The 15,552-nt window shown below is 46.4% G+C and overlaps 1 protein-coding gene across 1 annotated transcript; it reads right to left on the bottom strand.

Annotated features, from left to right (window-relative positions):
• Positions 1-1,620: 1,620 nt before the first annotated feature.
• Positions 1,621-15,129, bottom strand: Batf3 (basic leucine zipper ATF-like transcription factor 3). The gene is made up of 3 exons (XM_074048370.1): positions 14,945-15,129; positions 12,094-12,198; positions 1,621-2,476 (listed from the first exon to the last, which is right to left on the bottom strand). The coding sequence occupies exons 1-3, from the start codon at positions 15,020-15,022 to the stop codon at positions 2,294-2,296; spliced, it is 366 nt and encodes a 121-aa protein (XP_073904471.1). The 5' UTR covers positions 15,023-15,129; the 3' UTR covers positions 1,621-2,293.
• Between the last annotated feature and the right edge of the window lie 423 nt (positions 15,130-15,552).

Raw genomic sequence — 15,552 nt, 5'->3', positions numbered from 1 at the left:
CAACCAAGTAAATCAAATCCTCAGCAAAGTGTCTACGACCCTCCTAGGAAACCATCATCACTTCTCAGGTTTATACAGTTTTACTTTTTCAGAGTAGGAGTAGCTCAGTGAATATTTGTTTTTCAGAACTCCTGAATCATCTCCAGTTATCTTGGAGGGCACTTGACCCCCAAAATCCTGGGTTACCCTAGTTTTGGTTCTCTGCCTCCTAAAGTACTTCTTTAACGTCAAAAACAGAGGCAGCCTGGTCTTCCCTAAATTCAAGCTTAACCTCAACGAATGCACCGCATTCAAGAAGTCCTCTGAGTTCAGAAGCTAATTTGAACAGAATTTTGTTGTTGTTCTAGTTACATAGCCCAGGCTAAACGAAATTCTTGATAATAAACAAAGCAAGCTAAGTGAGTGGATCTGGGGATATTAAGCAGACAATTGAAAAGACTTGTAGATTAGCTTGGGAACACCAGGAATAAATGGGCAGCTGTGTGGTATAGACCTTTATTAAACAGGTAAAGACAGGTTGAGAATCACATATGAAGGGAAGATGGTGAGATTAGAGGATAGCTTGGAACAGGATGCACTGTGACTCTTAGGGACACTTAACGGGGAGTTGGATGTATAGGTCTGTGCTGAGGAGAGAGCTGGGTTCTGATTACGGGATGGGAGTTATCAGCATAGGGATAGATAGGGACTGAGGCTGCCAGAAGAGGAACTCTTTATCCTGAGAAGTAGGGGGAAAGTAAAGGAAGATAAAGCCTGATATATGATCCTTAGAATTGCCAGCCAGAGCTTTCTTATGCCCTCTAGGTGGGTAGTTTTCAGGAGGAGGTGGGAATAAAGGATATATCCTATCCAAAGACTGACAGTCACCAAACACAGTTCATTCCTCCATCCTCCAGCACTTAGCCAAATTTCATTTCTCAACCTTCAGTTACATGGCCATGTAACTGAATTCTGGAGGGTGGGGAGGTATGTGTTGTCATCTCTGGGACATAACTCCTCAACCTCTTCTCTGGGTGCCCTCTCCTCCCTAGCCTGCCATATTTCCTCTTTTCAGTGGCTAATATAAACTTATCTTCTAATCCTGTACCTTATAGAATGGGAAGGTGACTTGGAGTGGTCAGAGCAGTTGGGAAGACCAATCTGGAGTTGCAAATCTTCCAGCATAGATGTGAGAGATGGCAAAGATGGAGGGCTACACAAAGCATAAGACAAACTTAAGTCGTGCCCAGGCCAGCCCTTAGTGACCCAGCAGGGTCAAAGACTTCTGAAAACTTAGGAGTGGCAGGGAAGTCTCACTGCCTTATGCTCTACCATGGCCTCCCAAGGGCCATCTACCATAGATGTGGCTGTGGGGGAGATGAGATGAACAAGAGGGGAAAGAACACCATGAGAGAGGCAACAACCTGAGGACGACCTCTCCAGGAAAAGGAACTCTATCATGCACCTGCATTCCAAGAACTTGGAAGAAAGGGAGACAATAACCATCTTTATTATCCAAATTGTAGAGGAAATGATCCTGCAGAACAGGACAACCTACCAGTGTTACTGGATTCAGGTTGCCAAATTGGGACTAGAAGGTTCTTGGTTCCACAAGGGAAAGAATTCCAGGATGGACACGAGGAGGTTTAAGCAGGAGGTTTATTAATGCAAAGCAAAGTGAAAGCAAAGCAAAAGTATATCCTTAGACAGAAGGGTGGGCAGGCTCAAGAAAAAGCAGCTGCCTTGATGGTACAAAGACTTTCAGCATTTATTGTGGTACGCAGACATGAGCGGGGAGAGGTCAGTCCTGAAAAACTGGTTTTGTGTCACTGATTTCTGAAGACTGTGGTATGTGTCATCAACTCCTCCCACATGTCAGGTGAGAAAGTTCTTAGCCTCAGATGGTCAGAACAGGGATTTGTACTTTCCCTGGGCTGGGGTCAGCACGACCCTGCTATATGTCTCAAGTCATTCTGTTAACATCCGTGGCCCGAAGTGTAATTTTAAAAAAATCAACATCCAAGCCATAGTTGTCAACCATCAGGTTTCCTAACTCCCTGCATAACCCTATACCACTAGCTGCCAAAGTGGATAAGAAGTGATTCCAGAGGGTGGCCTTCCTGCTGTATCTGCTGCTCCTGGGCACTAAGCAGGGGGGCTGGTAGAGTGTCATGCTGAGCCCAGGCTGTGAGGCCACAGCTGGCCCTGTAGCTCCTAGGACGAGGTGTGGCCACAGCTGCAGAGAGAAACCCTTGCTCCCAGGTGTGAAAATGACCAAGGCTCCTCGCTCCACGGAGGAGGCGCATCCTTGGCTTCACCGGGGCAGGCAGCTGGCCACAGGGTCCGGCAGCACCTGCACAAAGTTCATGGGGCAGAGCAGCAGTGGACACGCCTTCTCATGTTCCCTCAGCGCCTCACTCAGGTGCCTCAGCTCCCCCGTCAGCTTCCCGATCTCCCTGCGCAGCACGGCGTTTTCCTGCTCCAGACACTCGTATTCCTGGTGAAGACAGACAACGGACAAATTCATTTCTCACACCACGTGCCCTTCCTCTTTCTCTCGGTAGCTCTAACCCGCACCGTCATGCTAAACCTGCCTGCGCCTCCTCCATCACTCACATTTGTGATTTTTGGCTTCCCGTCTCTCTCTTCTGCCACTAAAATGAAAGGGTGATGAGGGTAGAGTTTTATTTTAATCAACTCGATTGAAGCATTATTTACATGAAATAAAATGCGTCTATATTAAGTGGATATAATTCAGTAAGTGTTGACAAATGTATATACCTTTGTTGATTGATATATAGAACATTTCCATCACTCCAAAAAGTTTCCTCATATCCCTTTGTACCAGTCCCTCCTAACTGTTGATCTGCTTTCTGGAGGTTTCTTAGATTCTCAGCTATACCCTCAGTACCTATAACATAACATGTTTGTTAATTACACAAATAAATGCATAAAAATATACCTTGCCTTGGCTTTCTTCCAGCACTTTTAAGTTTCTACTATGTCAGGGTTTACATAGGCTTAGCACTGGAAAAAATCAGAGTTCTCTTTGCCTAACGCACACAATGTAGAAACCTTCCATATGTAATCCCAGTTTACACATTTACCTTGGGCTGGGTACTCCCATCTTCAAAGGAAAGTCCTTGTCATTTCGTAGCTGCTCTATTAGAAAGCTCCTTTTTTGTACTCATCCAAAATTTCTTTTCTCTTCTCTTCAAATTCATCTATGTGGCTTAGGTCCAACTAATGGAACCATGTAGAGAAAATCCAAACTTGTTTCAACACTGCGGTTCTTGAAATGTTCAAATTTAGACACTTCCCCTAAGGTAGTCTCTGAAACCAGCTATCTCAGAGCCTCTTGGTCAGGGCCTCTTGGTTAGGACCACCAGCCTTCCTGTTCACTGTCCCTGACACATTTCAAGTTGCCAGAAGCTCTGAGAAAATGTCACTCCCAGGAAGCAGTGCATGATTCTGGAGACCATGCAAAGGGCAATGTGTGTTGATGGCCCTAAGCCACTGGGGATCTCCCTCAGCCTACATAGAGGTACACACTCTCTCTGCATGTGTGGCTTCTGTCTACTTTTAGGTGATGTTTTGGAGTTTAAGGAGAGGGCTTTCCATCTGTCTCCACTGAATCTCACTTTATTCATTGTTTGAATCTTGGTTGTATCATTTCATGGATGTGTGATATCTTCCTCTTCTTTATCCAAGTCATTATTAAGTTCTAGTGATTCAAGATAGTCACATTGCTACAACACACCAATAGCGACCCTCTCCAGGATGACAACTGTATTTAGATCTTGCTGAAATGTTTTATTTCTGGCTTGATTCATATGGTTGGGCTTTCTTCCCCATGTACATCAGGCATCTCCTGATCTGGGAACCTAGCACAACTCTCTTCCCAGTCATTTTAAGAAACCTCACTATAGATGTCTGATCTTATAGCCCCTGCGGACATAGGCAAATTCTCAATTTCGTTCATGCAGTTCTCCTCAACTGGATTGCCATCCTCCTTTTTGATATGGGCCCAGCATAAGTCCACTGCCTCCAAGAAGGCTGCTTTGATCACAGCACCTATAGGCCTTACATCTTTTCTTATGAGTCCTATTCAGTCTTGTATCCTATTCAATCTCTCCCCAAAGATCCACCTAGGAGCCTCTGTTATCTTCTTCTGTATCCTTACCTGCTGAGTCACAGTGCCAGTATCTATGTGCTCAGTGGCTGTAGCCTTGACCTCAGTTTTCTCCTTCCCCTTCCTTTATTCTCTCCTCCTTTAAGCACTTTCCTCCCTTTCAAAACCCAGGGCTCCAGAGGGGCTGCATGCAAAGGTCATCTATCTCAGCCATTTCTCTGCCTCCAGCCCATGCAAGAAGGCTCCTAGGTGTTCTGGAATACTCTCCAAGGCAGCAGGTCTCATTCTGTCTCCCTGCTGGCTGCCCTGGGTCAGTTTTGGCTTCACTAGACATTGGCCCTATTCTGCCTTCAGCTCCCTATGCCTTGCTACCACCCCCAATTCCTCATGATCTCCTCCAGGCTCTGATCAGCTCTAGTCCTGGAGTCAGAATTCAGTCTACAAACTCAGTAACAAGCCCTCCATGGGCAGGTGAGGGACTGATAGGATGATGGGGCTGGGGGCCAAGCCACGGAAGGAAGCCTCATTCGAGGGAGAGACAAAAGAAGCATGCACACACACCACTCTGCAACTGGAAATGCCCTTGTCTTGTAAGTGAAATGCATGGTAGACTTGAATGGTTCCATGGAGTTAGTATTTTAATTAGATTCCGAAGAAAAGAAAGCTCTCTTCCTTTGGCAGAATATTCAAAACTGCCTTTTTCTTTCTTTCTTTACACTTTTATTAGCATATATTATTTGTACAAAGGCAAACTGCCTTTCTATGTTTACTGATTCTGTGCAAGAAGCTCTGAGCCTCTGAGCTTTGGCTCTTGAAGCCTCTAGCAGCCCTGAGGCCACAGCCTTCATGCGGTACCACTGCTTTCTCCATCCCTGCTAGAAAAGCCTTCAGAGCTGCCTGTCACAGCCCCTTATCTGCCTTCTCCACAGGAACTTTCTTTTCTGGAATTTCAGTTTTATTTATAAATCTGTGGAGAGATTTTTACTGAGCTAACGGAAGATGAGCGAGTAAAAGAGCAAAAATCCTCAGGTGAGACCAATCCTATAAAAATAAAGACAAGAGGTAGGAGGAGAAGAGCCCAGAGGGGATGGAAACAAAAAGGAAATAGTGAAACCCACTTCACACTGAAAAGAAATGACTATATTTAATCTAAACAAAGAGCCAGCAGAGAACATGAAACTCAGTGTCATTTCCAAAGAGATGATGGTCTAGCTCAAATCTTGCGGAGTTGTGACTCTCTGCCTAAAGGAGGGCTTGAGGGCTCTGTGCTGCCACCCTGAGTCACAGGTTCAAAGCAGAGACCTAAAAACATTAGAAGTGGTGACATCACTGCAAATCCCAGTTCTGCGGCAGAAATTAAGCTTTGTAAGACAGTGGCTCTCAACTGGGCCAATTTTGGCAGTCCCCACTTGAGAACACTTGAAGATATTCTGAGGTACCTGCAGATAGTTTTGGTTGTCACAGATGTGGGAGTATCATATTAGGTCAAAACCAGGGATGCTGCTCAATGTCCTATAGTGCACAGGACAGCCCCACCTACAAGGGATTACCCAACGCCAATGTCAACAGTGTCAACAATACTGAGGTTCAGCAATACCTGACTTCAAACTATATTACAAAGCAATAACGATAAAAACAGCATGGTACTGGCACAAAAACAGACATGAAGACCAGTGGAACAGAACAGAAGACCCAGATATGAAGCCACACAACTATAACCAACTTGTCTTTGGCAAAGGAGCTAAAAATATACGATGGAGAAAGCACAGCCTCTTCAACAAAAACTGCTGGGAAAACTGGTTAGCAGTCTGCAAAAAACTGAAACTAGATCCATGTATATCACCCTATACCAAGATTAACTCAAAATGGATCAAGGATCTTAATATCAGACCACAAACTCTAAAGTTGATACAGGAAAGAGTAGGAACTACTCTGGAGTTAGTAGGTATAGGTAAGAACTTTCTCAACGAAACCCCAGCAGCACAGCAACTAAGAGATAGCATAGATAAATGGGACCTCATAAAGCTAAAAAGCTTCTGTTCATCAAAAGAAATGGTCTCTAAACTGAAGAGAACACCCACAGAGTGGGAGAAAATATTTGCCAGCTACACATCAGACAAAGGACTGATAACCAGAATATATAGGGAACTTAAAAAACTAAATTCTCCCAAAACTAAAGAACCAATAAAGAAATGGGCAAGTGAACTAAACAGAACTTTCTCAAAAGAAGAAATTCAAATGGCCAAAAAACACATGAAAAAATGCTCACCATCTCTAGCAATAAAGGAAATGCAAATTAAAACCACACTAAGATTCCACCTCACCCCTGTTAGAATAGCCATCATTAGCAACACCACCACCAACAGGTGTTGGTGAGGATGCGGGGAAAAAGGAACCCTCTTACACTGTTGGTGGGAATGTAAACTAGTACAACCACTCTGGAAAAAAATTTAGAGGCTACTTAAAAAGCTAAACATTGATCTACCATTTGATCCAGCAATACCATTCTTGGGGATATACCCAAAAGAGTGTGACTCAAGTTACTCCAGAGGCACCTGCACACCCGTGTTTATTGCGGCACTATTCACAATAGCCAAGTTATGGAAACAGCCAAGATGCCCCACCACTGACGAATGGATTAAGAAAATGTGGTATCTATACACAATGGAATTTTATGCAGCCATGAAGAAGAACGAAATGTTATCATTCGCTGGTAAATGGATGGAATTGGAGAACATCATTCTGAGTGAGGTTAGCCTGCCCCAAAAGACCAAAAATCGTATGTTCTCCCTTACATGTGGACATTAGATCAAGAGCAAACACAACAATGGGATTGGACTTTGAGCACATGATAAAAGCGAGAGCACACAAGGTAGGGGTGAGGATAGGTAAGACACCTAAAAAATTAGCTAGCATTTGTTGCCCTTAACGCAGAGAAACTAAAGCAGATACCTTAAAAGCAACTGAGGCCAATAGGAAAAGGGGACCAGGAACTACAGAAAAGGTTAGTTCAAGAAGAATTAACCTAGAAGGTAACACACACGCACAGGAAATCAATGTGAGTCAACTCCCTGTATAGTTATCCTTATCTCAACCAGCAAAACGCCTTGTTCCTTCCTATTATTGCTTATACTCTCTCTACAACAAAATTAGAGATAAGGGCAAAATAGTTTCTGCTGGGTATTGAAGGGGTGGGGGGGAGAGGGAGGGGGCGGAGTGGGTGGTAAGGGAGGGGGCAGGGGCAGGGGGGAGAAATGACCCAAGCCTTGTATGCACATATGAATAATAAAAGAAAAAAAAAACAATACTGAGGTTCAGAAGCCTTATTCTGGGCACCTCTGAGAGGTTGCTTGGGGAATGAGGTGTTGTCTGGGGTTTTCCAGGGTTCAGGGTCCTCTGAAGAAGAAGACAGGAGTGAGGAATAGTAGAGGTGATTTGGAAAGGAGGTGTCAGAAAAAGTCATTGGGAGGACACAACCACACACCTATCCCATTTCATGTGAGCTGAAGCTCTGAGAGATGCAGGGATGCGCCCAAGGTCCATGATCACTGATGCAAGATCAGCGCAACTCCCATGTGGCAACAGCAATTTTGCTTTCTGTTAGCCATGGCTAGACCCAAATTTCCCCATGGTGGTTACCAGAAGTAAGAGGCTGTGAGATTTTAAAACTTTACAATTAGTCTCTTCCAAAGCCTTAAGCTGATGCACTTCCTAGCAGCAAAACTGTGTCACCAGCAAGTGCTGTATAAATTAGTGTCATAATCAGTTTCTAAACCAAGTGGGTATGACATGAACCATTCCCTTAGAACATGAACTATCTGAAAAAAAGCATGGCAGCACATACCACAACCATAGTGACCAAATAATTTGTCAGTTTGTGACACTGGGGCTCTTGAGGATGGCATTGCTGCCTTCCTTTTCTGACTCAAAATTCTTTCTCGGTCTGACATCTTTAGGTGCCTGGTACAGCCAGCCTGACCCACTTCTGAGCCACCTTTTAGCCTGTCTGAAAGACCCTGCTCTTCGCTTTGGTTCCCATTTGTGAAGGTGCCTCCAGTATGAGCCTAAGACAAATGAGGTAGAAATCCCAAGAGAGGTATAAGAGTGCTGAAGGGAGGATTTGAAAACTGTGACCACTAAGGGTCACAAATTAACAACTGCTTCTCATCACTATGGTCTAACTGCCAGCAACCAGTACCCTGAGGGAAATTCTACCTGAGGAGTGAGCCAACCCCTCTCTCCCTGCAGTTGGTCTGTCTTGCCTTGATGAATGGTCTTTTGGGCTTTGGTGTTAGAGAAGGGGGAGGAGAGGAAAGTGACCAAGAAACTCAAAAGAGCTACAGATTTCAGGGTGCTAGATGTGACCAGAACTCAAGGACAACAGGGTGTGTGAGTGAGGTGAGCAGAAGACAATAGTGGGAATTTTAAATAAGTCTTCCTTCAAACATTCCTCTTTGTGGTATTCAAGAAACACAAACTGGGGCTGGAAGAGTGCCTTGAGTAGTGAAGCCCCTGCCTAGCAACTAAGAGGCCCTGAGTTCAAACCCCAGTAGTTTAGGAATTCTGCCCCACAATGTGGAACAGGGGAACCAACCAGGAAAGCCCTTTTTATGGGCTACTGTCTTCAAGGAGTAGCAGGCAGCTGTGACTACTAGGTGGCTGTTTTCCTGACCCCTTGGTGCTTCCCAGTGAGCTGACCTCCTTCCAGATGTGAGGAGGTTTCCATGTTAGGTGTCTTGCTCTTGCTTTGTCTGTTCTAGATGTGGCCTTGGAGCTCTGTGGAGCCCTAAAGGTATTCTGCTGTGACCCACAGCAGTGTGCTAAGTACTCTTTACCCATTTTTTAAACAAGTCACCTCACTTGCAGTAAGTAGCGTTAGTCATTCAGTGTCTGTCACTACACTGCTGGCCGTGAAGGACAGAGACTCACCATACCTATGATGCCCTGCTGGCAGGAGACTGGGAAGTGACAGGAAACGTGACATATTCATGTGGTACCTTTTGGGATTCTGCAGAAAGTTTGGGATGTATTCCCATTTTCCTAAGCCAGTTGCTCACTTCCTCACACCCTCTTTGACTGGTGACATTTGCATGTAGCTAGTGAGTGTAAGTCCACAGCTTTGGGGTCTATATACTGATGGTACCACTTTCCTGACTTCCTTGGCATTGTGTTTCTCAACAAAATCAGACTTACTGAGGTGATCTGCCAGTGGTACATATCCTGACCCACTCCTCAGCCCCACAGATAAAGAGAAGAAGGGAGTTCTCTTCCCTGAAGCCAGTGGGAAGAATAGGCTAGGGACCCTATGGAGGGGCTCTCCACCCTGTAGTTCTAGAAGGGATAAGGCAGGCATGACTGCAGCACCACTTCTAAGTTCCCTTGGTTATCAAATCTAACAATGACAGAAACTGAGAGAGAGCCAATGTTTTATCTGGGTGTCTTTCCTTGACACTGTAGTAAAGTTATATGAATATTTTTATTACCTTCCATGGGAGGCAGAAGAATGGCCTCTCAAAGATGTCCACATCCTAATCTCTGGAACCTGTGAATATGTTGCCTTATATAGCAAGAGGGACTCTGCAGATAATATTAAGAAGAATAAAAATGGAGAGATTATTCTGGCAGGCACAATGTCATCGAAGGGAGGGTCCTTATAAGTGAAAGGGGAGTCAGGAGGGCAGGAGGAGATGTGATGATTGAACCAGTATGAGAGGGCTTTGGGATTCTTCTGTGGAAATTTTACAGAACTCCTAAAGAATGAGAAAACTTTCCCTGACCCTAGTCTGGAGATCCTAGTCTCTTTCTAAAGCCCAGCCCTCCAACTTCCAGGAAAAAATCTGACAGTTATAAGGTACACCATATTGTAAATGTGTCAGTGTCACATCTCCCCAGAGCATGTGTATTCCAAGTGTATCTTCTGTTCATTGTGACAGAGTTTTCAGAGATGTCTTTTCCCTCTCCACATAAACAACTGAGTCTCTGTGCTATCAAAATCTGATGCGCTTTGCTGAGATAATCTGTGGCAAGAAAGCATGGCAGGAGAGAACTAAACTAAAATCTTTAATTCTACATGCCAACCCTGGGCAAAGATGAGAACATGGAAGTGTAGCCAATTCCTTGGATAGAACCGTGATTGCTTTCAAGCTCAGTTTCTGATATGGAAAAGTTACCACGTCCTGACTGTAAACTGAGTGGGTTTATGATAACGGTCAAGGGCAATGGAATTGTTGAGGATAAATCCCAGTGCTATGGTTTGAATGTGTCTCCCAAAAGCTGATGCATGGGAAACTTGGTCCCCAATGAGCAGTGTTGAGAAGCTGGAACCTTTGAGAGGTAATTAGGTCCTAAGGGTTCTACTCTCACCATAGATGGCTCTAGTGTTGGATTACTGGGTTATGCTGGGAGTGGCTTTTCATAAAAACAAGCTCTCTGGTTTGCTTGTTGTGTCTTGCCATTCCTCTACCATGTTATGGTGCAGCAAGCCAGACGCTGAGCAGATGATGGTGCCATGCTCTTGGATTTCCCAGCCTCCTGAACCATGAGCCAAATAAATGATTCCTCATAACCAGTGGTATTCAGTTATAGAAACAGAAAGCAGACTCAGATACCAGGCTCCTGATTTGGTTAGCAACATTAACTACAATGTGAAGTCAGGGAGGAGAGAAAGTCTCAGGGTGAGCAGACCTCATTCTCTAATGTGCTGCACTCCAGCAGCCTGCTGCAGACTCATTTGGAGATATCTAAGCAGAGTGTGAAGTTCTAGGGTCTAGAACAGAGGGCCTACCTGGAGTAATTGATGTTGAGAGCTGATGTTAGGTGAACAGACTAATAGATAAATCTTCCAGGATGAGATAAAAAAAAAAAAAAAAAGCAGAGTCTGAAACTCTGGTCAATACAACATTTAAGAAAACAAACAGGTTCACATCTATAATCCCAGCACTCAGGCTGAAGCAGGATGACAGCCTGGCCTACACTACAAAACCCTGTCTCAAAAAAAAAAAAAAAACCAAACAAATAAAGATAACAGAGGTAGAAAAGCTAACAGAGGAACAGAAAAAAAGTGGTCAGAGGGTCTGAGAACTAGGAAATGTGATGTTTCAGAAGCAAATAAGGAAAGGTTTTAAAAAGGCATGGGACAGGGGTATCAAGTGTTCCAGCAAGGTCAAGGATGATGAGACCAGGAAGAGGCCCCTGAAAGGTACTGGGGCCTCCATGGGAATGGTTTCTATAGGGGTGTACATATGTACATGTGTGTACACATGAACTGGGTGCAGGTAAAGGGAGCAGGAGTGAAATCACAGAAGAGGAATAAATAGGAACCAAGGACACAGAGACAGCAAGTGTAAGCTACTCTTATTCATTTGCTTTTTTTTTTTTGGTGGGACTGGGGTTTGAACTCAAGGATTCACCCTCACAAAGCAGACACTCTACCACTTGAGTCATACCTCCAGCCCATTTTGCTAGGGTTATTTGAGAGATAAGGTCTCATGAACTGTTTGCCCGGGGTTGATCTCAAACCATAATCCTCCCAATCTCAGTCTCCCAAGTAGCTAGGATTGCAGGTGTGAGCCACCAGTGCCCAGCTTCTTTTCATTTATTTATTATTTTGGTGGTGCTAAGGATTGAACCCAGGGCTTCGAGCATGCTATGCAAGTGCTCTACTACTGAGCGACATCCCCAGCTGTAAGGTACTCTTCATCTTAAGAAGCAGGAAAATGAGGGAAGGAAAGAAACAGAGTGAGAACTTGAAAAGGAATAAGGATCAAGAAGAAACATGTTTTGAGCATGAGAAGCATCCAGCGGATTGGACTGAGAAATGAGGTCCGCAAGGAAAGAATGAGAACACTGGAAAGACCCAGCAGAATTAGATGTGTGCAGAACTGGTGGTGAAGACAGTGACACAGTCACCAAGCCCCAGTGTAAGGGTGGAGGATGGCTCCACGCCCCCAAGCCTCTCATGTTCTGCCCAACCACAGACTCACCTCGTGGAGTTTGTCAGCCTTCTGGGTCTGTTTCTTCCGACTTCTTTGAGCAGCAACTCGGTTTTTTTCTCTCCTTCGGACCTTCCTGTCATCATCCTCAGGGCTCTGTGGGATGACACTTGGTGAGGTGTGATGTTAAGGCCCTCACCTTACCCTTCTCTTCACCCTTCTTGGTCATTGAGAGCCACCATTTCATTTGCAGTCAACCACAGTGCTTTCTGGAACATCAGTGGGATAAGAATAGTCCCTTGATAAAGGATGCTTGTTATGTTCTGGTGCTTGCTTAGCCCCCACCACCCTGAGAAGTGTGTAGTATGAATGTCATTTAGAAAATGGGGAATAACAGGGCTGGGTCTGTAGCTCAGTGGTAGAATGCTTGTGTAGCACTTGTGAGGCCTGGGTTTGACCCCTGGCACCACAGAAATATTAAAAAAAAAAAAGATGAGGAATAAGAAACTCAGATAGGTTAAGGAACTTGCTCCAGGTATCACAGGGGTGTGAGTGGGAAGTGGAACTCAGGTCTGTTGGTTTCCAAACCAACATTCATAAACCTCTACCCCACAGGGTGTGTGCCTGGAAGAGTTGTGGTGTCAACATTGCTCATCTGAGACTGGAAGAGCCAGAGGGCATCTGCTATCTGGAACTTCCTGTGTGCCAGCTCTTACTACCATGCAAGTATCAAGTATCAAGTACTTTTGATACTGTGTGCAATCACGATTGCACATTTACAGCTAACTGCAACTGCCTAACTCTGCCAACACACTGGACAATCAGAAATAATGCCGTGTCTTGAAAACTCTTAACCATATGTGAGATTTAACCAAATACAGTTGACTCCTTCAAGAGGTATCATGAAACAGGCAGGCAGAAAAATGCACCTCCCATAGCAAAAACACTTTATTCATTATTAAAAACAAAACACATGGAAAAGTTACAGCAGTATTTGCTTTCCAAAACCCCATGACAAGGTATCAAAAGAAGATATCAAAAGAGGATGGGAGAGAATTGCCCTTAAGGACTAATACGAAGTTGCTGGGCTAGAGATGTGTAACACTTGCCTAGCATGCATGAAGCTCTGGGTTTGAGCACCAGCATCACACCAAAAAAAAAAAAACCCCAAAAACTCAGAGATTCATGATGTACAAAACAAGACCACTATGAGACCACTATTCAATTAGTAACATTAGTAGAAAGCAAATATAGATAACAGAAAAATGGTACTTTCAGTTATCTTTTTAAGTGGTCTTGTATTCCAAATAAAAAAAATATACATCATGTCTCCAAGTATTGCAGGAAAGAATGTCCAGTATGTCCAAGAAGGCAAGAGCATAAAAAGAGAGTAAACAACCAGCAGAACAAATAGAAGGGAGTGGAGACAACCTTTAGGAAAACAGATAGGTGTAAAAATGCATTTTGTAGAAGCAAAGACGTCTTGATAAATACAGCCAGAACATGGAGAAGCAAAGAGGTCAGAAATAAAGTTTTAGAATCTCACAGACTTAGTTTTGTCTCTTACCATCAATATGGCCTTGGGTGAAAGACTTAATTCTCTGAACTTTCAATTTCCTCATTTACTATAAGTGCGAGTCATTCATTCTTTCACCCACCATGTACCAGGCACTCTCTAGGCACTGGGGTTACAAGCCGCAAAATGATCAGTGATCTCTGTGGCTTTCTGGCCAACAGTGTCACAGGGTAAGGCTTAGGGCTAGCATCGGATGCAAGGAGACTTTCTCCCAAAGTTCCCAACATACAGCATGCCTCAAAGCAGTTGCTTGCCTTTGTTGAGGTTGCTGCTATTTTTAACAGATCTCCCACAGTGCTTGCCATTAAATTATGCCTCTGTTCTCCATAACTGAAAAGTCACAGAGCAAGGTTGGGGCAGGCAATCTGCCCTCTGGGAGCTGACACACTAAACTGGACTTAACACCTATCACATATGGTCATACCTCCTACCCAGCAGAAACATTTAACCGAGGCAGAAAGAGGTGGGCAAAGTCGTGAGATGTTCATATATTATCCCTAGTTCGTTTACTTCTCACAAAAATCCAGAGGGGATGATGTTATACTCATTTTACAGATGGGGAAACTGAGACTCGGAGACGTTAAGCAAATTGCCCAAGGTTACTCAACCTGTGGGGCTAAGCAGAGACCCAAACTCAGGTCCGTGTGACACTTCCAGTGTCACCCTATGACACTCAATGCCAGGCACCGAATTGAGGGGTGGGTGGATATAAGAATGAAAAGACCAGGTTCTAAGTCCTAAAGCAGCTGGGAGAGGGGTCTCAGTCAGTTACCGGAGCGTGCGGTTGTAAACGTGCCTGAGGACAGCGCAGGGGACTGACTGGATGGGGGTGAGGGGTTTCCACCAGCGCTGGGGGTGGAGTCGGCCCACTGCAGGCCCTCACCCCACACCCCCAAGCTGGCCTGTTCCTCCTTCCCCATTGGGACCGCAGGCAAGGGGGATGGATATAGGGCCAAACCGCCCCTTTGGGCTGCATTCCACCTCTTCCCCGCTCTGGGTGCTCTGCTCCTGCCAGAGAGGCCGGGAAGGGCCGTGCGAAGGCAGTGGGGTGGCAGCCTCTCCAGCGCAAGGAGAGAGCGGCCCCCAGAGCACGTGCCGGTGGACGCCGGCTGTGGACTCGGGGCGTCCCCGGAGGTGCAGGAACCATCCCGGGCGTCGTGGGCACAGGACGTGCTCCTGGACGGACGGGCAGAGGCGCACGTCAGCATCCCCGATGGTCCCCTGTCCCCGCTCCGCCGGTCCCCATCCCCGCACCCACCTCCTCGCTTCCCGGGGCGCCCCGATCCCTGCACCCCTGCTATCCTCCCAGCCCCTCTAGTCCTCTACCTGCGGCTGCGACTGGTTCCCGGGCGCCGCGACACTCCTCTGCAGGACGCTGCCGGCGGCGGGGAGCCCTTGCGACATGCCGGGCGCTCCTCCGACCCGGCCCGCCCCGCCGCGCAGCCTCGCGGAGGAGCGGCCGCCGGGCGGCCCGCCGCGCCTTGCACGCGGGACACTGGCTACCGGCGCGGTGTCGCCACCCGCATCCAGGCACCCCAGCACCTGCCGGCCGTCACCCTCCGCCCCGCCCCCTCCCGCTCTCCCGGGTCCTCCGGGCGCCTCGCCCCCCCCCCTCCGGCACACTGTCCTTCCCGTCCCCAAGTCCGCCCCGCCCCCTTCTTCTCCCACCCCCGCCCCATTTCCTCCTCTCCCCGCCCTGTCGCCGTACCTCGGGGTCCCAAATCCCACCCCTGTCGCGGCTTTCCGCTGGGGCCCAGCGTTTCGTGGAAGTCACGTGGTGGCTCCGAGCCCCAGGAGGGCGCGGGAAACCCACCCGCTACAGGCGACGCCGGGTGGGTGGGCGTCAGGGGGGCGCGGCGCCGCCTCTGGGTCCTTCGCTCTCGGAGAGCTCCGGTTGAGAAACACAAGTGTGTAGTTTGGAGTTGGTGTTTTTG

This window comes from Castor canadensis, chromosome 11, assembly GCF_047511655.1.
Source record: "Castor canadensis chromosome 11, mCasCan1.hap1v2, whole genome shotgun sequence".
Taxonomy (NCBI): domain Eukaryota; kingdom Metazoa; phylum Chordata; class Mammalia; order Rodentia; family Castoridae; genus Castor; species Castor canadensis.
This window is presented reverse-complemented; position numbering and strand designations above follow the sequence as displayed.